This window comes from Lepisosteus oculatus, chromosome 10 (genome assembly GCF_040954835.1).
Source record: "Lepisosteus oculatus isolate fLepOcu1 chromosome 10, fLepOcu1.hap2, whole genome shotgun sequence".
NCBI lineage: Eukaryota > Metazoa > Chordata > Actinopteri > Semionotiformes > Lepisosteidae > Lepisosteus > Lepisosteus oculatus.
The window spans coordinates 38,851,433-38,874,874 of NC_090705.1; the positions used below are offsets into that span (position 1 = coordinate 38,851,433).

Here is a 23,442-nt window from a genome sequence, read left to right on the forward strand (position 1 = left end):
CAAACTTCAACTCTTATTGGGAGTGCTGCACGGGAAGATGCTGTCTGGCACGTATGCGTAGTGGGCTTACAGTGACGACTTCAATGGCTTAGCGTTACTTACTGTGGCTGGTAAAGGAAGAGGTCGATGATGTTATCTCTGCCTTTAGGATGGTTGAAGAAGACAAAGAGTGACCAATGGATCAGCCAAGTCCTCTGCTGGAGAGACTGGAGTGGAGAGCTGACAGACTGGTAGGAGTAAAAGAAAATACATTAAGGCAATACAATTTCTTTAACCGTACAATACAATTGCTTTTAAGTAAGGAGTACTTAGCTGGAGCATATATGGTCCAACTAAATTTCATTTTTTGGCATACAGCGAAAACTAGTTCATGGGGATAAAAACAGAAGCCAAGCAAGACAACTTCAAAATTTACATTGTTATCAATGGTCTCCTTCAGCCTTGTGAGGTCTTCCATTGCAGCTTCCCAGTTCTGCATTAGGATCTCAGAGGCCAGCTTGCCCCATAAGGAGCTCAGAGCATTCCTGTCTGTAGAGGGGACCTGAAAAAAACAAGCACATTTCAACATTCAAAAAGAAGGGGCTACAGTTTTTTTTCACTGCACTGAACTGATGTTTTTCAGTGTACTGGTGCTAGAAATGAACAAAGCTAAACAGATGCCATGCATTTAAGAAGTGATTTAAAACAAGTGGATAAGAGCTTTAACTGATTAAAGCTTTCCATCTAACATTTAGGAACAAGAACTATTAAACACTTAACAGGCCCCAAACAATCACAAACCCCTGTGGCAACTTGCACCAGTTACTGGTTTAAAAAAAAAACAACAACTTCTAAACTCAAGAATGACCTTGGGTTTAAATGCCCATTTCTGAATTTTGAGGACTTGTACTTCACACATTTTCACATAACCAGTATAGTTTTAGATTTTAGCTGTACAAGAATAACCCAAAACAAGTTTAAAAAGCTTTAGCAGTCTGAAATTAGGCCAGTTGTTCAGCCATTTGTTTTCAAATTAATAAGTGCTCTGAACAAAGCATGCCTATTTAGAATGTAAAGTAAAACACTAAATTGACAAAGAAAATATGGAGAAAGGAAATATTTGTAAAATCAACCATATATGGAATGGGCATTGACAAAATTCAATTGAATTTTTTTTTTATCTGATTAGTATCTATTTTGGCTTATAAAGGTTAATTTTGGCTCTAAAAGTTGACACAAAAAGGAAAATTTAACCTGCCTTAAAAGATTACTAGACTTTTTTTTTAATATAAAGCCTTTAGGTCTTATTTGTATGCTGAAACCTGCTACTCAATCCCATCCAAGCTCTGGCAAGATCACAAATTTTCCTGAACCTGGCAAATCAGTTATAAACATAACATGGTTTTAAAAGTAATTTTGCCATTCTTTTGATTTTTCCTTTATGAATACCAGGTACTACAATACCATATGATTGTGCAGAATCCACCAAGACATCACTCAAGAAGACCTCCAAGGAAACCCCAGAATTCATTTGGATTCATCTGGCCTTCTCATGACCTCAGACAACTTCTTCCAACACTCATTTTTTTTTCCTTTTGGTAGTTTAATGAAGTGCATAGCTACTAGTTGCAAACACATGTGCACAGCTTTGATCACTCATGGTCTCAAAAACCTTACAGTAGAATAATTAAGGTGTCCACATCTAGCCATCTAAACTAATGATGTCCCCAAAACAGTTAATTGAACAGATATATTTCCACTTCTAAAGAGATTAAGTCATTAATATTAAACTCATGTTCTCCAATTTGGTATTTTGCACACACTTTGCTTAAAAGAAATGTACCTTCATAAATGAATCCATGCAGTTTACCTTTCACACAAAACAGAAAACAGAAATGTATACCTGAATAAGCTCCAGGGCATAAGCTCTATTTAAAAACTAAATAAGCAACAGGACAAACCCAGGTTTCAACTGGTCTGTTTTGATTACTAAATGATTATGATCTTCTTGTCATAGGTACAAAAATCCATAAGACAGGACAGGAAAGCTTCAATTATGAAATATGCCAGACACAATGAGCTGCAGCAACAGGCAAGTCAAGATGGCATCATGATGTCCACTGTGGGGAAAAACAACCTTCCAAAGACGCCTTAAGGCAGGCAGTTTTGGAGAGAGAAAAAAGCATTACCACATGTTAAATTTGTGTTTCATGGCCTTCCTCAATACACGCAACAAAAACACGTCCTGAGCCGTTCCCTGTTTTCTGGGGTCTTTGCTGGAGTTGAAATGGTAAAATGCACTGGAAAGAGCAGTTCAGTCGCATTCCTATATTCTGTTCACTCCAACACTTCTCAAAAGAGATTTCATTCTTCTGCTTGCAAAATTTAAAATGGACCCTTCCAAAAATCATGTTCGTTGAGTTTGGTAGCACTGGACATACAAAATTCTTTAAAACATAACTTTCAAAAACACAAGTGCCACTGGAAATGTACATAGTTTTGATTCTAAGACTGGGTTAGAAATACAGCTACCTTTATCTGTTGTGCAAAAGAAAATGTATTAAAGCTGTATTTTTTGCAAAATTCTTGCATCTTGCCAAGCCTCAATAGTTTTTGAAAAATATTAAATTTCCAAAATGACAGCAATTTCACTTCTGTTCAATACGCATTACAGTTCTAAGTCAAAGTCATTAATGATTGTCAAACTCTTCATTGAAGAGTTTATAATTATGTGCAGCTGAAACAAAATATATAGAAGCATGTGCAAGAGGATTTGTTTTAGAACCCGCTTCATAAATTTAATGGCTTGAGTTTGTTCTGGGTTTAAAAAAAACTGATAATCAAACACATTCAAAAATTCTCTGCTCAAGAAGAAGGAGGCAAGAGACCACAGCTCAAAAACTAAACTTATTCCAAGAGATCTGCCTTAAACCGTAAAGTGATCTTTGTCGAAACAAGTTAAGACGATGTGAAATGAATTGAAAAATGTAGAATTCATAAAAGATGGATATTAGGGGAAAAACAGCTGTACTGCCAATATAAAGGTCACCATTTCGTTTATAAAAGTGTTTGTTTTTCATTGGAAGCTTGTGCGCACTCTTTTTGGCTAGACTCCATGTCATTATGGTTGGCTCTGCACACTGACTTGCTTTCAGTGGTGGCTATGCTAGAATAATTTCAATACCTGGATTTTCCAGCAGTTACCTTGAGTTTCCATTTGTTAGCAAAATGGCACATTCGCTGACTGACCAGCAACAATAAATTTACTGTGCTGGAAATCCAACAGGACACTCAATCTTTATTCTCAACATCCAACCCCAGCATTAACCAATGATATGAATAACTCCCTCTTTTCATGCCCTTGTAACAGTACCTTAGGTCTGAATTTACAAGCTTTCACTTTATCCCCTTTACGTTTCCCACGTAAATGACTTACAGTATTCCTGTTCTCTCAGAATGTGGTGGTTTGTGGAGATGGAAGACCCAGATAAGGAAAGAGCAGGTATTCAATATGGGATTTACACTGATTAAATTTATTTTACATGAAAAGTACTCTGCATTGTCAAAGCCGGGGAAAAGCATTAGATTGCAAACAGCTACGCACACTTTGCACTTGCTTATGTTAGCAGTCCATCTGAGCTCTGACGATGCCAGAAACACAGAAAACTGAAACAAAATCAAAGTAGTTGAGATGCTGGTCACTTAAGAAATCTGAATTAAGTGTAAGTCTGCATTAATATACACGTGGAACTTAAAGTCTTCTAAGAGAAATGAATTGACTACACAACCTGTAATATTCATCAGTTAGCTCGCAGTTTCAGGAATTCACTGCAATGCCATTTTGTACAAGAGGCATTGAAAATGCTTCAGGTTAGCAGTCACATATAGCAGTGATTTCCAGTCCTGGATCCAGGGAACCACCGTTTCTTCCAGTTTCTGCTTTAGACAAGGTCTTAATCACAGGCTAATTGATTTCACTTTTCCATTTCAGGTATATTTATACATTTGCTTTCAGTTCTCCAAACACTGTAGTTGGTATCAACCCAGTTTGCATTTCAGAAAGCTTCCACGATCTCCATTCATTCACACATTTAGCCCAAAATTAAACTACCTGAACTAGTCAAGGAAAAAAAAAGAATTGTAGGAATGTGTGACACAATGTCGATCCCATCAGTGTCAGTTCATCATAAAATGATCACCTGCTCACAGCCGTTCAGTCAGAAAGTTAAAAAAGAAAAGGTAAACTAGTTCAGGAAAGTGTTTAAAGTTCAGGGAACAATACACCTGAACTCAGGTGTTTCTGAAACACAGGACTTTGTGGAGTTATCGAGCAAACCAAGAATCTAAACAAGCAAGCAGAGTACTTAAAAGCATCAATTGTCATTAAAGGCTAACGCAGAACACCGTCAGTCCTCAGGACCAGGGCTGGGCCCCACTGCTGTTCAGGACCTCAGTGGCCCATTACATTTACAGAACCACAGAGGCACCAGAACCAGAACTATTTCAAAAGCCTAAATTTGACCAGATGAATTAAAACATGCCCCAAGACGTGGATCACATGAGGCGGTGGCACAATAGCTCATTATGTACAGGCGGGACAGTACATTTCCAGATTATTTGGCCTCTTCCACTTTAACAACACGAAACAGAGGGGCTATGAACAACAAAGACTTGTATGACAAACAGCAAATATTGTAATAATAATGATAAGCACGCAAGACCAGAACAAACTCTGGCTTGCTTTCTAGAACAGACGCTGACAATATTGGTAATATAAGTTACGGCTTTTTCTGTGTGCAACATCGCACGTCATGCAGATGTGTTAGCAGAAGTCAGTTCAGCAAGCAGTGGCATCTCATTTGACAATCTTTTTTTTTTGATTCAGCAGCCTTCCGACAACTCCCCCAATCAACAGTCATTTACAGTGAAGACAAGTAGCTTAGAATTTTACTGTAAACTATTTATCTTTAAATAATGTAGTATTTTCTGGTGTTCCCTGTTGCAATGTACGACCAGTAAGTGTCTTAGCAGAGCCATATCACAAGGGGTTTGCACCTCTGACACTTGGTGTGTAGCTCGTCTTTCACATATTTTTGATGGCAGTGGGAAAACAGCCACAAAACACCAGAACCGAGCAATGAATCCTTTGTTTATAGAGGATATAAGTACACATGTGTAATGCAGATACTGCCAGTACTCTCAATGAACTGCAATTATCTTCCCACAGACCTACTTTCATATTATCTGATTTCCAAAGTATTCAACTAGTAAAAAATCTTTAATACACGACTAAAATGTATTCTTTTCATAAGTTCAAGAGCATTCACTCAATCAGCATTCACTCGAACAGAGGACAAACAGCTGCTTTACAAACACTGAGCCATTTTTGCTCTCCATTTATAGAGTAATTAAAAAGAAACAGAATATATACTTAACTGTAGTATAAAAAAGAGGTAGATCATTTTAAAGAACAGTGCATGTCGTACACTTTCCCAGATTAACCTAAAACTGTCACAATCAAAAACATTAGGAGCTAAAACAGCTCCAACAGGACTTTTACCTTACTATCTATTATTTATGTGTCGGTTAAATTGATCTTTTATTTGTAATAAATCTTAGTCTATTATGAATGTTAGAAGAGAAAAGGGAGCCTCCTGACTTTCATCAACAAGACCCTCAGTTTAGCAAACGGGACTGGAGAAAATATAAATCAGGGAACTTTATCATGAACATTTTGTGCGTGAAACGTGCACAGAAATAAGACAACCTTAAATTATGACACTAATTTAAAAAGGAAAAATTACTTGGGCATCGCAAGGACATCAGATTAACTTACAAAGGTTAGTTTTGATCCAACAGCTGTGCAGGTCTGACAGGTACCTATTTTTGAAATGTATGTTTATAAAGTAAAAAAGGGGGTCAATCTAGTATAGTAAAGCAAAGATCCTCAGTGGAACAACATGCACTCACCTACTACAACAGGTGACCATGGAGAACTTTTCCTTTGACATGTACAGTACCTTAGAAGCCCTTCCAGTGACTGTGGATCACTGTTAGCTGAGAATGTCCAACCGCCATTACAAAAAGTGCTCCCAGCACTGCCATACACAGTTGTCACGGTATACCGGTTTCATGGTTAACCGCGATGTGGACTCAAGCAATTCTGAAACCTTCAACATTTTTTTTATACCACATTACCAAGCTGACGGTTTACCGTGGTATGAATAAGTAAGCGACACGTTTCCAGCCCCATTCCTCTTAGCCTGCTACAAACCCAACATTTATGAGCTTCAAACTCGTGCACTGTACATGCCAGCTTATTTGAAAGCAGAGCAGTGAAACGGTCTATGTGATCCTAGCCGGAGCTCCAGTGCCCCCCTCAATGAAGACCGCCATCATGTGACGGGAGTCTTTCCTGTTGTTGCAGCAGACGGTTTGCCAACTGTCCTCCTTGAAAAGCAGTATCCTATATTTAAATTGATATATGGATACAGGCTTATATAGCTGACTTAACACTCCAATAAGAGAACGCATCGTGCTACTCGCCTAACAATGGCTTTTTAGTGGGGAATAATCCCAAACAGCACAGCAGCAACTCGCGGGAAAACATTCACCACAGGTGTACAGTTTGCTCTGGTCCCACCACTAGCCACACACGCTACTATACTACAGACAAGGGGTGTTAAACTCATTTGCTACGGCAAGCAAGGTTTGATTTAAATATACTTCAAATGGTTACAATATGCCATAAATTATGCAACTCTTAGGCAAACGATTGCACAGTATTTATAATGTCTTGCATACAGCCTTTTCTCAAATGGAGATGTCCATTTGTAGTTCCGCACACAGATTAATCTCTGAGAGCCATCACTGTGTGCTGAAACTCACGTACTAAAAAAATCTTAGGATGGTCATGTTTCATTTTCAGTTAAATGTAAGGCTAACAAGATCATCAAATTGGCATGTGTGCAATTCCAGATTATACATTTCCAAGTTGATAAAATATGATAGTGGTTTTAAGATTAATTTAGTGTTGCTAGTTACATGGATGACCTTTGTAGTGGGGCTTTCAATCAATCAGGGTAAAATTGGCAATAAATTAGGAAAATTAATACATCTTTTATCACAAGCTCAGATGAATGAAAAGGCACCTGGGAGAATGACCAATGGCTGTAGAAGTTTGTAAAAAAAGACAAGGAAGTATATTTATTGCAGACATGTCACTGCACCTGTGAACTGCCTGGGTTAAATCTTCTGTTGCAAACCTTTTAAATTCTCCTATAAATAACTCCCAAATATTGAACAATGCAACACCCCAATATCGTGGAGAGTTTTGCGGCTCATAGAGCATCACGCAGGACAGAAAAATCAAGACCTCACAAACATCAATCATTTTAAGCCACAGTAACACAATTTCCATCTGAATCCAACACAAGAAACAAAAACATGACCACCAGTATATCTCAAGGACTGCAGGGAGCAAAGAAGAAAAAACGAACAATTTTGTTTTCCATTTTTAAGTTTGGATGATCACTTGCTGAATCTCGCCATCACCAATTTAAAGAAAAATCTGGATGGTTCGACGCTATCTTGGCAAAGGTAACAAGCAAAGCTATTAAATAACTAAAATTACTGCAGTAAACATCATGAGAGCATTCTGTATCAATGAGACTTTAAACTGGCATTTACCATTTTTCTCATCTTTCAGTGATGCCCTCATTATCCTAGAATATGGTAGGGAAATGTAGTTTCTGGCATATGGGACTTGTTAAGATTGCACACCATATTCCAGTTAAACTGTTCTCATACAATATTTTCCAAAAATCAATCCGATAAAATAATTAGAAAACCAACCTGAAGTAACCAAGCAGTCTTTAATTACTATTATTCAACATCATACTACTATAACAATGATTACCGGTGTTCCAAACTTTGATACTTCAACAAACGCTTCAGCTCCAAACGTTGCACATTTACTTTCCTTTTGGTTTATTTAAGTTCACTCTCTTCACTAGAGTAAATGGGCAGGAACTTGTCCAGAAACCTTCAAAACTACTTGCCGTTTTTCTAGTATCTAATGGCATTGTTGCAAAGTCTACAATAAATCCTTTGCTGACGACACCTGTGTAAAACTGTAAATTGTTCTTAAACCAGCACAACGTTCTGAAAACAGTGCTTGGGGCCACAGGTTCAAATCCTGAGCACTATCTGCGGGTAGTTTGTGTGTCTCCACTGTGTTTGTGTACATTTCCCCCGGGTGGTCCGGTTTTTCCCCCCCACAGTCATACAGACATACTGGTAGGCTTGTGTGCATGTCTCAGTTTATGCCTATGTGTGCCCTGCGATGGACTGGCAACCCTTGCTTGCCGAGACAGCTTCTCTGCATTGGGTGAGGCAGTTAGAAAACAATGAATGGATAGATGGATCTCCACTATTTTTTGGTTGCAAATGCCTTATGAGTGGACTGATGCATCCCAAAAATTAAAAATTAATTAGGTTTGGCTATTTCAAACAGCCTTTCATAAACATTATGTAAAAAGTTGCATTATATGGCAGTATGGTGATAACCACAACATTTATGTTTTATGTTTACATGACGCACTAAGCACTATGAGATAGTGACCTTAAATCATTAACATTTGTTTATCTATTTAAACCATTTTATGCTCTGATCCGTAAATAAACATCTATGTGAGCACCAGTTTTATTTTAACTTGGATTAGTGTATAAACTGCTATCTGACCACATAACATTTGATATCACAAACTACTTCCATTGGAAAAGTTTATCTTTACTTTCTTTAAATGAACAACTCAGAGGTAATGCAACCACAAATGTATCACTTTTACTAAAAAATCAGAAGCAGAAGAAAGTGGTTCACTAACAGATAATTCATTGACATTTGGTTTTTATACTGGCGCAAAGTAATTACCTCTTTGACAACTCGCACTAGGAGGGACAAAGACAGAAACCTACACTTAAAACATTACCACTCTTTGCCAAAAGCTGCCTATCGTATATAATCAGAATGAATAACAACATGTAACGTACATGCTTAAATTACTGATCAAGAACTATAATTTCTTCACTTAGCCTAGGAAAGTGAAAAAGACCAGGCAAGTTACAAACCAAACCGTGGCTGAACGCAAATTCTGCCAACAAAAAAGTAATCGGTGGCATTTCTGTACAATCGTTCTAGGTAGCAAAAGAACAAAAAGCATCTTGTCGTTTTTGTTTTTTAAATGCTGTGTTATACAAATGCTAAGTACATGAATAATATTTTTAATTTATGGTACTTGGCATTGTCCTATACTAAAGAAGCCACATCATAAAAAAAACAACCATTTATGCTCATGCTGGGAATTTTTTTTCTGAACTAGGGTTTCCAAGAGAAGCCTTAGCTGAAAGTTTTGCTTGTCCATTAGACAAAGACTCATTAAATTTAAACACAGCTGATGGCGCCAATTTGTAAATAGCAGTCTTAAGTGGTAAAACTAATTGGCTCCGTCCTTTGTGTTGAGATCTTGAAATTTGTTTTCAAACATTTCTCATTCATAAAGACAATACTGTGGTTTATTTTAATAGCTCTTACTCTTTAAGCCAAAATCATATTGTGTTTTGCGCTTCAATGTGCCAACTTTCATGTAACGCAATCTTAAAAACTGTTTAAATAGAAATGACAATGACTCTTCACTGAGCAGCACTTGGTTACAGCGTTGATTTCTGACTTTCTTTAACACTGTGAAGAGTGATGAGGTACTTCAAAATACCTGACCCGCTAAGAACCCATTCATTATTAGAGCTATTGTACATTGGAGAAGCAAAAAACATATACTGACAAGTTCTTAGGCACCATAACAGTGTATTATTTTCCAACAATTTCATAAGAAGCCTGCTCTCATGTAGCATTTTTTTTTAAAAAGTTAAGTTTTAAAAGTCCTTACCAGAACACGGAAGAAATAGAGGTATTCAGCAGCTCCAGAGTAATTTCCACATTCATACTGGAACTTGGCATATCTGTACAGGGTATCCAGATACTCCTGACGGAACTATAAAGGAAAATTCAGGCAGGAAGATGACAATGAGCCTCCGAAGTAAAAGAATCCTGGTAGCCTCTACAGAAATGATCTTGATAGTATGAAAAGAAAGCACACTATAAATCACCCAAAATGGTGATCCTGAACACTGCACTTCTGATAGTCGTAGACTACTGAAAACATCCAGTTTTCAGTAGCAGCAAGCTGGCAGTAAAAAATACATTCAGGGAAGAATACAGTCGTTGGCATTTATGTTGTTTAAGGGCACTTTTATTAATCTATGCAGGTCAAAACAATTTGCCTAGAATTACCTATCCGTTTGCTCCAATTTAGGTGCATGATCCTACCTTACTGTATACCAGTGCTAAACCTAAATCAACATTCAAAGTAAGCTTTGGGATGAATAAGGCCATACAATCCTGCCTTATGGACTGCGGGGGAAAAAAAAAAAAAAGTATTTTAATGAGACTGAGTGTTCTACAGAAAAAGGTGAACAAAGCAGAAAAGCTCTTTGAGCAGAAAAAGTGCAACATTAAGAGGTGGCACCAAAAAGACAAATGCTTAGCACAGTATTTAAGATATGAAAATGAGTTTGGTTTGTCAGCTGGCCACATCAGGCTGCATTTGCTCTAGCTTTTATGCAATTACGCAATCGTGCCATCAATGCAGTTCTTGAAGGCGAGGTTAACTTTGTTGAAAGGCTTGCTAAAACACCCACCTACACAAAAACCCACAAATTCGCCAAGATTTAAAATAAGGACTTAAAGAAAATTAAAACTAGTTTACAAATATTTGTAAAGTTGCAGCTGAACATGGCGTTGTGATACAGGATTTTGTGTTTATTTAAACTGAAAGGTCTGGTGGCAGGACCTAAAAGCTTTGACAGACTCACTACTATGGCACTTGTTCTTGAGCTCTTGTATAACCAAGAGGAACCAGGTCAGTGGCGGGCAGACAGCAAGAAGCACTGAGGAAGGGCGTTAAATGAATATGAAATTCTTGCATTTTTGAGGCAAGACCAAATACTGTCTAGCTGTTTTGTAACAGCCACACAATGTAAATATCTACAACAGTCTAAAGCTTTGGAAAACCAAGTATACTAGGCTGTGGGAAGTCTTGATTACCCACCCACCCCCAACATCCAGTTCAAATACAAGTCACGTACAGGATAACATTAAAAATACATGTGAAGAAACCAGGAAAGCCTACTTACATTGTGCTTCTCTGCCAGATAGTCAAACAGCATTCGTCCATCCCTGAAAAAAAAAAAGAAAACACCCCGCCTTAATTTAATTTTTATTTTATTTTTTAATACTGCTACCTTAAAAGAATCTTAATACAACCTGTATTGTGTTTCCCACTGTACTTTATCAACAGTGCTGGACTGGATAAAGAATATCAGACGAATCTTCCCTGAAGACTGACGTGCAACTTTGATTTAATGATAGAGAGAAAGCCTGCTGCCTTGTAATTGATGGTTAAGAACAAATTATATAAACCAATTGGTCAGCATGCTATAAAGCAATTATAGATGTTTGGTGCACATTAGCGTACCGTGCTTTAGGCGTACCAGAAGAAATGCCTTCCTGACATGAAATGGGAAATGAGGACCAACTGTTGACCATGTGACAGCAGTGCCAACCCACCAGTAACAGTCGATGAATAAACTTGGGCTTGCAACCAAGCTCACCGCATGGCAATTCCTTTCAAATGTGGCCGACTCCTAATGAAAAGGGAACCGAATGAGTCGGCTCACAAAACTCAGCTGGAGGAGGTACGTTTACTCTATTCGTGGGATGTTCAAAGAATGTTTATAAAACCCCCCTTTACTACATACTATTTACAGTTTTACTGCAATCTAACAGCTGCTGCCATTTTAATCTCTGGCCAGATTAATCTCTGCTCATTTAGGAAGGCTTCTCATTACTGTGGTGTTCCGTGGATGTGGATGGTGCTTCTGCTTTAGTATTTCTCACCATTGCGAGTTGTAGCCCTCATGATGTACAGCAGGAAACCCTAAGAACACTGTCTGCGCACAAAGAAGCACATGCACAGCTTTCTATCTACAGGATACATCTGGAAATGCCCTATCGTCCTATTGCCTATTGCGGTGGCTCTGTGGCTGAGGACCTGCGCCTGTGGCTGGAAGGTTGCCGGTTCAAATCCCGCGGCCGGCAGAGGAATCCTACTCCGTTGGGCCCCTGAGCAAGGCCCTTAACCCCAACTGCTCCAGGGGCGCCGTACAATGGCTGACCCTGCGCTCTGACCCCCAGCTTCTCTCCCTGTCTGTGTGTCTGTGTCTCCATGGAGAAAAGCTGGGGTATGCGAAAAGACTAATTCCTAATGCAAGAAATTGTATAGGGCTAATAAAGAAACATTGAATTACATCAGGCATGTAAATCCAGGTGGCTGTGACAGTATGCACAAAATATTTCAAAAAATGCTGAAATCAATGTGAGGAAAAACATGCCATTTGAAACCAAATGAACTTCCTGCTGAAATGGATGCCCTAATGACCTGTCATATTTTGATATCAAACATTTGATTGTAATTTAATAACATCAGAAGTTACACATTCTGGGAGAAAAAGATCTAGGTTAACCAATATCCCCATCATCAAAGGTTTTAAACTGTCACGTTGTTTCCTTCTCTTATGCTGCTTAGCAATCGAGTCACCAAGTTGTCAATATCTGGAGTAAACCATATATCAAAGTGGTTACTAACTAGAACCAGAATGCCTTGCACGCAGTTTTATTAAATGTACTCTAGTATTTAACCACATTTTTATCTTTAGCCAAAATGAAATGGGAACAAAAGAAATAAAACAATTTTGAGGGAATACCACATCCTTCAAAACTTACTGAACCCAATGTTTAATGAGAATTAAATATTCTGACCTTAAAGGAGTTACTGGTAGGCCTATTTAATGATTGATACATCAGTTATTCAGACAAAAAAAAAAAATTGTAAATTTAAAATTGTGCATTTTAAAAGCGTTCCAAAATGCTGTGGCAGCAAAGAGGTTAAACTGCGTCTGCAACGTTTTACTGCAACACTCCTTTGAAATAATCATTTTAAATTAATTTTGAACTCATTAGTTATGTAACAAGTCTGCACATATACACAGTTTACAGCATTATTTCAGCTATACTGATATATTTGGTTTGTGTGCCTTTCCATATTGAAAAAACCCTTCCATAACAAAAATAACTTTATGGAACAAAAAAATGTTCCATATGCTGCTCATGAACCTAATTATAGTGAATGGCAAAATGAAGAAAACAAAACCCTGTTTTCACAGCACTGCAATTTTCTTCTTTTTGGTGCCAAAGGACTTAACCTATTAAGGAATTTAAATTTCAATAATAATTTTGTCTTTGCATCCGTTATTTTACCCCTGCAGCACCCTTATTAATTTAAGCTTAAATTAAATAGCGGACAAACCAAAATGCTCTTAAGAAGAAAAATGTGTCCAATCCTGATCATGGAAACTCCAATCTAGTACAGTTCACAGGTAACCCTACGCCTGTCGATTAGCAACAACTGCAAGTCACTTGATCTTAATATATATTAAAAATGACAACTTTCATTTCTGAGGGATGAAGTCTCAATTACTATTACTTAAAATACCTTAATTTCCAAATGACTGAATTCCACAAATCACCTGTTTAATTGCTCTCAACATGTTTAGATGTTTTTTTTTTTAGAATGAAGATGTAACCCAAAGCAGTACTGTAAAATCTGCTTTCTAGCAGGGTTTGAATTCCTCGAAACTGAAGAGTACTGTCCCAACAACTGAACCAAATCCTGTGTTTGTCCAACTAGGTCTCAAAAATAATTGCAGAGTGCTAGAATCATATACAAGATTACATACAAAAATGAAGTGAATACAATTTGCTAACTATAACATAGGTCATACAAAAAAAAAAAAAGAAGACATTAACCAACACCAAAAAAATGTGAATTTATCCTGGATCTAGTTTATGATGAAAAAATATCTTGGACAAATCTTATAGCTTCAGGCCAAGAATCCAAACAAATGCTGAAGGTTAAATCTAACCAAAATATTTTAATCATGGTGCTGTCTGGAAGGACTAAATAGCTTCAGTAAACAACAGTAACCACAACTTTTTTTTTTAGTCACAATTTGCAGATAGTAACAGTGACCCATTCAATGAAACTGAAAAGAAAGGCTAATGTGCAAAACAATTTATTTTCAAAGTAACATTCCTATTTAATTGACCAAATACTTAGATTTCACCCCATTCATCAGCATTCACAAAATTCTATAAAGTAAAAAACGCTCTTTATGATTACTACCAATGCAAAAACAATCTGTTGTATATTAACAGTTGAGTGAAATCTTAAGAAGGGTTTGTTTGGGTGTGAAGTCTTACTAGGAAATATCTACCCAAATGAGGAAAGCAACTGTAAAAACAGGCTGTGGCTATAAATGTTTAAGAACAAATCCCCCGGAACATACATGAATTTATATATATATATTAAGGTCTCAATAGTCTTAACTAGCCCAATTCGCATATAATCAACTCCTCCACTGTACTGTCACATAATGTATACAGTACATAGAATACATACTTAAAAGATAAGTAACACTACCTATATAATAAAGTACTAATGCAGTCTTTAAGTTAATTTAAACCAATCAGCTAAAAAACAACAGTAACCACAAGCTTATAGTAATCAGTGATAATATTATCATGAATTCTCGCATCCAGCAGATTCCTGCACTTTTTCTCTCCGTCTCTGTGATCAGCACGCCCCACTGTAATGAAAAGGGCAATAAAACTGGAAGAGAGCCTCTAAAGTCCTCGCCAGCCTTTGTCATTCCCCGTTACAACAGAAAAACAAGACCGCGCGGAGATGAGGACCCCGAGTAGGAAGTGCCTGGGGGGCCGCAGGCAGGGGCTCCCTCACTTGCTACTGTAGATTCGTCTCGCCACCCTCGGCTGTCGTGCCGCCAAGTTGAAAGTTCAAAGTTAAACAAACCTTCGGCTCGGTTTCATCCCACTCTGCTCTTCTCTCATCACAGACTCTGCTGGCCAGACCAAACCGCGAATAGGCAAATGCAAGAATGCTGAATTCACGGCATTCTACATTTTGTTGTATTTTATCAAGGATGAACTTTTTATTACTAAGAAACGTAAAATATTCACAAACCGCAGCGACTGGGTTTAATCGTCACGTTCTCACATCAGCCACCCATCTATAATGATTCATATTCTTCTGCTTCAAAGTGTTGCAAACTAGCTATACCAACATTCTACCATTAAATACATTGTAGTGATGATCATTATGCTTACATTTTACACCTTCAAGAGACCATGTGTCATTCTCGGTAAAATGCCCATTGTCCACTTGAAAGCATATTAACTCTTGTTTTTAATCACCGCAATCTTTACTTCCTATGTTTTATCGCTGTTGCTAATCAGAATGGTAATGTTAACAAAGCAAGTCAAATTGCTAAATTACTTTAACGCTGAAGTTAAGGATGTAAGACATAATATCAGGTAACTAATGCAAGGTGACTGAACCTAACGCATTGTGTCTAGAAAACATGTCTTGTGGGTCATGGCTGGAGTATCTTGTACTTAATCATACCATTAAGTAAGAGGCAAGCTGGGACAGATTTGCGAATATATAACATCAGGTTAGTCAGCTTACACGTAAGCAGCCTTACCTTGTGGACTGCATCTGCCTGGTGGTTTCTGGATCTTCAAACATTTTCACAATGGGCTCTGTTTCAGACTGCAGTTGCTTCAGTTGCGCCACAACTGTAGTTCTCTTCTCCCTCAAGGCTAAAAATCAAGAGGTGGGAAAAGATGAGAAGGAAAGGGGAAATTTGGCACAATGTGCTTTGGATTTATACGCTTTCCTTTTCAAAAAAGTCAAAACCATCCCATTAAGAAGCTGGACATAATCAGGTAGGGGCTGGTTTGCAACAGTAAATACGCACTCTGGGCATCTTGTGTGAATATTAGTGCCTCTTCTAACAGTTTTCTCATAAAATTACTAAAATAAGATGACGATTTAACGATTTGCAATAATTTTGTAAGTTTTGGGAATCCTTACGTAATGACTGTCAATGCAAAATTATATCAATTATATCAATTACGATTGTAATTACTACAGTAAAACTAACTTCGCATGATAATATTCCCCTACAGACATTTCTATAATGAACACCTACTTTCAAAACTAACAGTTCCTATTGTTCGTATGCCAGATTACAGCTGAAAGAATTAGGCATGAGATTGCTTTAAATTCTGTTGTCAACGGGCATGCAGCATCTTTCCTCTGTTTTTCTCAAGGTCAGAGAACAGGACCGGAAAAAAAACCCCACTAAAATGGTGACATGCTTTATACTCCTCTCGGGCGAGTTCTCTGTCTCCTTTGCAAACACTTGGAAAGTATTCTGCAGCAGGATTCCGATTTGTAATTGAGTACTGTTCAGCACAAATGTTCAAACATCTCTGATAATGTTCCATACAAATTTCCAGGAATACACAAGGCAAAAGCTGGAATTTAATGTAATTACTGTGTGGCTGAAGGACACACCAATTCACAGAAAACACTTTAGGCTTGGACGCAAGCCCTGAACTGCTTGCAATGCTAAGTGCAAATCGATGACAAGGTGCTCACAGTGGGGAATCTCCTTGTCAGGGTACAGGTTTTTGTAAACATCCATGGCGAAGTCCACCATGTTGGTGTCACTGAGCAGGTCCAGCTTTCCTTGCAGAAGTTCCTTCTCATTGTAAATCTGTAAAAGAAAAACAATAATCCAGATGAAAAAAAAATTACAGGACACACCACTAAGGATCCCCAGACGGACCGCAAACGAAATGCAATGATTCGCTTCAGCTAGTTCTTTGATTTTGGGGGTAGATGTTTTTTCTGCTCTCAGTCCTTGAAAATTCTTTGATTTAAAGCTGTACTAATTGTTTTTCTGTATATTTCCATGAAAATACGTCTTAACATTTATTTCACGAGTCCAGATTGAAACTAACAAAAGTTAAAAAGTATAAAGCCCTCAACTTACATGAGTTTGGCTCCAGAAACTGTTGCCTAAGTCAAATTTAACACATTTCAGTCTTGTGAAATAAGAACGCAAGTTTAAAAATGCAAAAAAAGTCATAAAAATACAAGATTATTTTATACTTTAATCGTGTTATGGTGCTAAACTATTTTATGCACTCTTTAGTTCACAGACAACTGGCTCTGTGAGAGGCAGGCCAGATCCAAGAAAACAGGGGTCACCAGGAAGAAATAACCCGTGCACAAGCAGAACAGCTGCAGTTTACTATCTGCATGGAAATTATCTGCTTCTTTGGAGGCCATTCTGGGGTAACATGCTGACATTTGAGTAACAAAATCGCCATCTTCTGTGGATCACAGATGATCTAAGGTGGCAGCAGAGTGTGTTAAAGCAGTGTACTCAAAAATGAAGATTCCAACCTTGATCAACCTGCTGGAAGATAAAGTATAGGGATGTAGTATTACTGTTCCAACTGCTTGGAACCAATTGGTGGAAAAGTGGATGTGTGCAAAAAAAAGATAACATTGCTTTATTTGTCATATACAATTTCTTGCATTAGGAATTTGTCTTTTCAAGGGGTAGAGAAGCTTGGATTCAGAACGCAAGGTCAGCCATTTATACGGCGCCCCTGCTTCTGCCTCCTCAGAAACCTTTCTAGCACACATGGTAGACACCCAAATGTCCATTTTCAGGCTTGGCTGGCATGCCATGACCTCCCCACTCTGACCAGTGTCTGTATTCAACTGGGATTGGCTAGACACATCCTAGAAAAGTACTGCAGCAAATGAGAAAATGAAAAGGATGTTCACTCTTCTCTAAGCGTTTGGTAGATTGAGCATTCCAGACATATGTAACAAAGGACACCAACATGCTGTTTTTCACAATAAAGGAGAACTTCTGGATCAATATATTCTGTGGTCTAATCACTTAATCCAGAAGTACCAGGAACTAATGTTTTTATTTGCTGATTGCTTAAATCAGCAGTTCTTGAACCTGGTCCTGAAGAACCTCTGTCTCTGCTAGCTTTTGTTCCAGCCCTTAATCACCAGTGCTAATTACAGCCAGTAATTGATCTGCTTGGTGGTTTAGGCTTTTCTGCAGTCAGGCCTTGGTTTAGAAAATACCCTAGTACAGTGGTTCTCAGTCCAAGTTCCGGGTAACTCCCCCCTCTTCTGGTTTTTATTCCAGCAAAGTGCTTAACCACGAGCATTTTATTTCATTTTTTATTGGAGTTTTTTTTTTTATTTGCTTTCAGCTGTTGAAAAGTTGAATGAGATTTCTTATTGGGATGACTGTTTGAATTAGCTATCTAAATTGTAAATTTAACTTAAACTGGCCTTATTTTTGGTGTGGTAGCTAAAATACAGTCTGATTTTTCACCATTAAACCTTAGAAAGCAGAAAATCACCCTAAGAGTTTATTTAACACTGCATCAGAGCGACACTAATAGTGTCATTCTTACCTGTGTCTGTTCAACATGAAATGTATCACCTCTTAAGGGCTGTTCAGTCATAAATAAAGGCAGCAAATTCTCAGAAAGTAAGCTGAAGAGAAACTGCATGAAGTTCTGAAGTTACTGGAAATAATGCACTTAACTTGAGTATTTCAGCAACCAAAAATCCTACAAAGCCCAGAAGGGGGGTTAAGAGGCATTGTTTTTGAATGATTCAAAACACATTTAGGTCTCAACAAAATATCTGCACCAGTATTTAGAGATGGCATGTAACTTAAATGCAGTTTTGCTAACTGTTGGTTCTCCCTCCCCAGTCACATAATGAATGGATGAAGTGTTTAACGCAATGCAGTACATTTATGCATCCTTCATCCTTCAAATTATGCATCCTTCATTTTACCAAGTTAGTCACATGCGAGAACAAACTGTCCTGTGGAACATCTTGGGGAGTATATATTTACACAAGAGGACATTTACTGGGGCAAACAGAGTTAAGTACATTGCATTAGGGTACAACAGAAGTAACCTAGCTGGAATTTGAACCCACAACTCATTCTCTCTAGTGGGGAGTCCAGAGCCCAAAACACAACTCTACAGTGGTTAGATAGATTATTGGCCAAGTAAGTTTTCACTTACAAGGAATTTGACTCTGTGAGTCACTCATACACTATACACATACAAACATACCATATATACATAGACACATAAAACACGATACACATTTAAGCAATTTAAGATTACTATGTGTGGTATCAGAACATTTCAGCTCCATGGCCAAACGTTGCGTTTTCTTTCTTCTCTTTTCAGCATGGAATAAACCTATTACCTGTTCCCAAGATTACCGTGATAACAGGAGGGGAATGAGCCACCGCAATCCTCAGATCTATGGTCAGTTCTCGTGACGTCAAAAAAGTGTGGCATTACCCCCAAAAGATAAAACTGTCACGCAAATGTCTTAGTTTAAAAACCTAAATCATTGTGACTTAACAACATATAAGTCTGAAAAGCCTGTGCTTCGGAGCTCGCACAGTAAACAAGACAACCGTTTAGAGCATCAGTCTGGAGATAAAGACCTTCCTATTATCAGAATAATCAGAATTCTGACTGGTCTTACAGGGACTACTCTCGGTTTCCAGCATTAAATTGTATACACATTTTACTGTCCAAGAACAACATATCTTTTAATCAGCACTGTTTAGGGATCACCTTTAACACTACAAGGTAACGAGATTCGGAAAATAAAAGGGCAAGCACGAGTACAATGATATACAATGCACCACACATCACAGCATTAGAAACGCACAAGGGTCGATTTTAATGAATCAAGGAAGAGAGGTGCACTAGTTATTTACGTTAGTTTCACGGGGTAAAAGGCATTGCATTTAGCCAGTGTGATCAGCGACTAAGGGTGCGGCAATAATTCAAAGTGAACATGCTTTATCAATACGCAAGGCGAAATTCACTGCAACATGACGTCGCTTTCTGAAATAGAAAACTACTGTGGTCTTTACCGAATATACCCAGGCACCTCCCTGAGATTTGTAGCCAGTTCACAGCCTTATTATACGTAGAACAAGAGCAACACAGAAACCGGCTTCTTTAATTCAGCGAAATTAAATGTTTATTAGCTAGGCTTAGGTGAAATATCATACGACACTCTGTTGCATTGTTTGTTATAAAACAAATATTTACTTTGTTAAAACAGCGGTATAAAATGTAAAGTGTAAAACCTTTTTGATAAGTCCGGTAAGCAGGCTGCAGAACTATTACCAAAAAACAATTGTGATTTTAAAAAATCCAATGGGATATCCCGAAAGCTTGGTCTTTTAATCATTTATATAGAGTGTTCCACAATATTTCTTGACTACCTGCTTTTTTACAATTAAGTCGAAAGATCTATAACGTATTTAGAGGCCTAGTCCCATAGCCGGCTCCATTGAATAGATAGGCAACACTACACGTGGCTTTTAATGTGCTTTACCGCAACATTTCTCAAAGCGAAAAGAACAAGCGGTAACAAAAAACGATAGGACTGTACAAAAACGTAAATACCTCTTTAACAGACAAGAATTCCAGCAAAGGGAACACCAAATGGCGATCCAAAAAATGCGCGATCTTGGTGGTCAGATCGTACTCCGCCATCTTTGCAGCAGAAAGGAAGGGGATTCAAAAAAGAAAAGCTTTATTAGCACCGTCGCAGAGACAAAGGTACAAGTTAGGTTGCGCAACAGTTATCTCTAACACAGCATATGTGCAATAACTAAAATTAGCCAAATAATCAGGGTTTTCACAATTTGTGGTTTATAAAACATGTCGCCCCAGCTTTCTACCGTATATTTAAATAGGCATTTACATCTAACTTAATGTATAAGTTAGTAGCTAATTGGTTCAAGACTCTCACCCAAGCTGTTACTTGAAAGAAACTGAAGTACAGTATTGGCATTAGCAACATGGCTGGGTAAATAGTTCTATACTCCCACATCTTCTATACTATCCAGATTAATTTTCAAACTAAAATTTGGGATTCTGTTACAGTTGTTCTGGCACGTATCTTGATGTCACCGCAAGACAATATTAGATCTAAAGAAGATTCATCTAATCAATTATTTTCAGCTTATTTTAAAGTCTTCCATAACTTGAAAGCAATAAACCTTTGAGAACCTGCTTAACAAAACAAGAAAAAAATGAAACCACACAATCCAGTTCTGTTTTTAACTTCATAAATCAACAAGCAGTCAAAATAGCAATGACAGATTAGTTTTACCCTGCTGTTTTACTGGGGACTTCAGGGTAAACATGTTTTAACTGTTGAAAAAAAGAAGAAAGAGAACACAACGTTTCGGCCGTGGAGCCTTCTTCAGGTGTTGAGGTCAACACCTGAAGAAGGCTCCACGGCCGAAACGTTGTGTTCTCTTTCTTCTTTTTTTCAGCATGGAATAAACCTATTACTTGTTCCTTTGCAGCCTACGCATGCTGACGCAGCTACCCACCATGTTTTAACTGTTGCTCTTGCTGTTATATGGTTTTTCATTTCACCTGGAAACTGCCGTTATATCAGGGTATTCAGCAAAATATACTGATGGAAAAAAGAAACGCAACATTTTCTGAATTGAGAATACTATAGTCATAGCTGATGTTCTTTCACAAACTGTTGTCAACTTGTTTTAAGCCCTCTGACCAGCAATACAGCTTGTGCAGTGAGGCACTGTAACTTGCCAATCACACGAAAGCTCGTTAGGTGCACTTTTACCCAACGAGGTCCAGGTGGAACAATGCCTGAAAGTCCTTAATTCAAAGCTTAGGTCACTGCAAGAAAAAGGCCAGACAGTTTTCTGTGCATCCCATAGTGCCTCGAATGTCACCAGAATCAAGGGAGAGGGCCATTGGCATGCTGCAGGCAGCCATGTCATGTGCCAGCATTGCCAGACACTATGGAGTGAGCTGCTCCACTGTGTCCCAACTGCAGAGAAGGTTTCAGCAGACCGGCAGGACAGATGACCGTCCAAGATCCGGTCGCCCTCAAGTGACCACACCAGAGCAGGACCGACATATCAGACTGGTCCACCTGAGAGATCGTTTCAGATCTGTCGCCCGTACTGCTGCTGAAACTGCCAGCAGACACAATGCCCGCATCAGTGACAGGACAGTGAGGCTCCATGCTGCTGGCCTTAGAGCAAGGTGACCTGTCAGAGGCCCTCTGCTCACACCTCCTAGACGTCACACCGACCGGCTTGGGCCAGACAGAGGCTGCGACGGACTCGTCAGCAGAGGCATCAGGTCCTCTTCACAGATGAGTCACTCTTCAGCCTGTTCCACGCAGAGGGGAGGGCCAGAGTGTGGAGGAGGGGGTGTTGCGTTTCTTTTTTCCATCAGTATATATACAGTACTTTAATGATAGGACTTATGTAAGACAAATCTGAGCAAAATTAAAAATCCAATAATGGTATCATTATTGAAGCACAGTGCTTCAAAACAGGTCTGTGTAATTGCCTTATGTTTGTAATAAACGTTTATGCAAATATTCAGTATATCCATCCATGGAAATTGCTGAGTCATCTTGTATTTTCAGATTTTATATATTTTTGTGGTTTATATTGAATCGATCTATAATTATTTCGTTATTGGACTTCTTTTACGTGGCTCCCATAAAAGGCGATTGCCTGGCATGTCTAATTATACAAGTAATAGGTTTATTCCATGCTGAAAAAAAGAAGAAGAAAGAGAACACAACGTTTCGGCTGTGGAGCCTTCTTCAGGTGTGAGCTAATTATATACAGTATAATTTACACAATATCATACACCAGCCATCACTATCAATATCAATATGTTATCAATACCTGGTATTGGCCAGAGGAAGCCTCAGGCTGCTGCTATGTACAGGACATATTCATTCCATTTGTTTTTAAAGCGGAGGACATTCGTGGCCCCTGTAAAATTGACTTCCACATCCTGTAGACTGTTTAATTGTTTTATGTTGTCCTGCATTTTCTCCAGATGAAGAACAAGACAATATTCTTTCAAATAGAATGGAAATTAATATGAGTAATGTATTTCAAAAGGTATTTCTTGTTAATTGCCCTGCATCGTGGAAAAAAAAATGCAGTGCAGTTGTACTTGAAGTCTGTTTTGCCTTTGATTTTGCTACATTTTTTTAAAAGAGATTACAAAGAGCGACATTAAAAAAACAAAGGTTTTGAGCTAGTAAAAGTAAATTCTGAGGACAGTCTGTTTCTTTTATAAGTTGTGTAACTTGTGAGGGTGCGTGTATTTCCTGATAACATAACTCAGGTTACTTTTCAATCGAGTTGATCAAATTTTATTTTCACCTTTTCGCAGTGAGCATCATCTCAAAGCACTTTGCAGAGAGTCAGATTACCGCAGGGGATAATAAACGTACAGGAGAATAGGCATGTGGAAAG

General features: G+C 38.2%; 1 protein-coding gene across 1 annotated transcript in view; it reads right to left on the reverse strand.

Moving 5' to 3' along the window:
• Window positions 1-20,697, reverse strand: part of eif3ea (eukaryotic translation initiation factor 3, subunit E, a) — a 48,444-nt gene extending 27,747 nt beyond the window's left edge. Inside the window, exons 1-7 of the mRNA XM_006635563.3 lie at window positions 20,576-20,697; window positions 16,677-16,794; window positions 15,715-15,832; window positions 11,230-11,272; window positions 9,924-10,028; window positions 416-541; window positions 103-227 (exon numbers count right to left, since the gene is read on the reverse strand). Coding sequence (XP_006635626.1) covers window positions 103-227; window positions 416-541; window positions 9,924-10,028; window positions 11,230-11,272; window positions 15,715-15,832; window positions 16,677-16,794; window positions 20,576-20,665 — 725 coding nt within the window. The 5' untranslated portion in view covers window positions 20,666-20,697. The remainder of the gene's footprint in view (window positions 1-102; window positions 228-415; window positions 542-9,923; window positions 10,029-11,229; window positions 11,273-15,714; window positions 15,833-16,676; window positions 16,795-20,575) is intronic.
• Window positions 20,698-23,442: the final 2,745 nt, after the last annotated feature.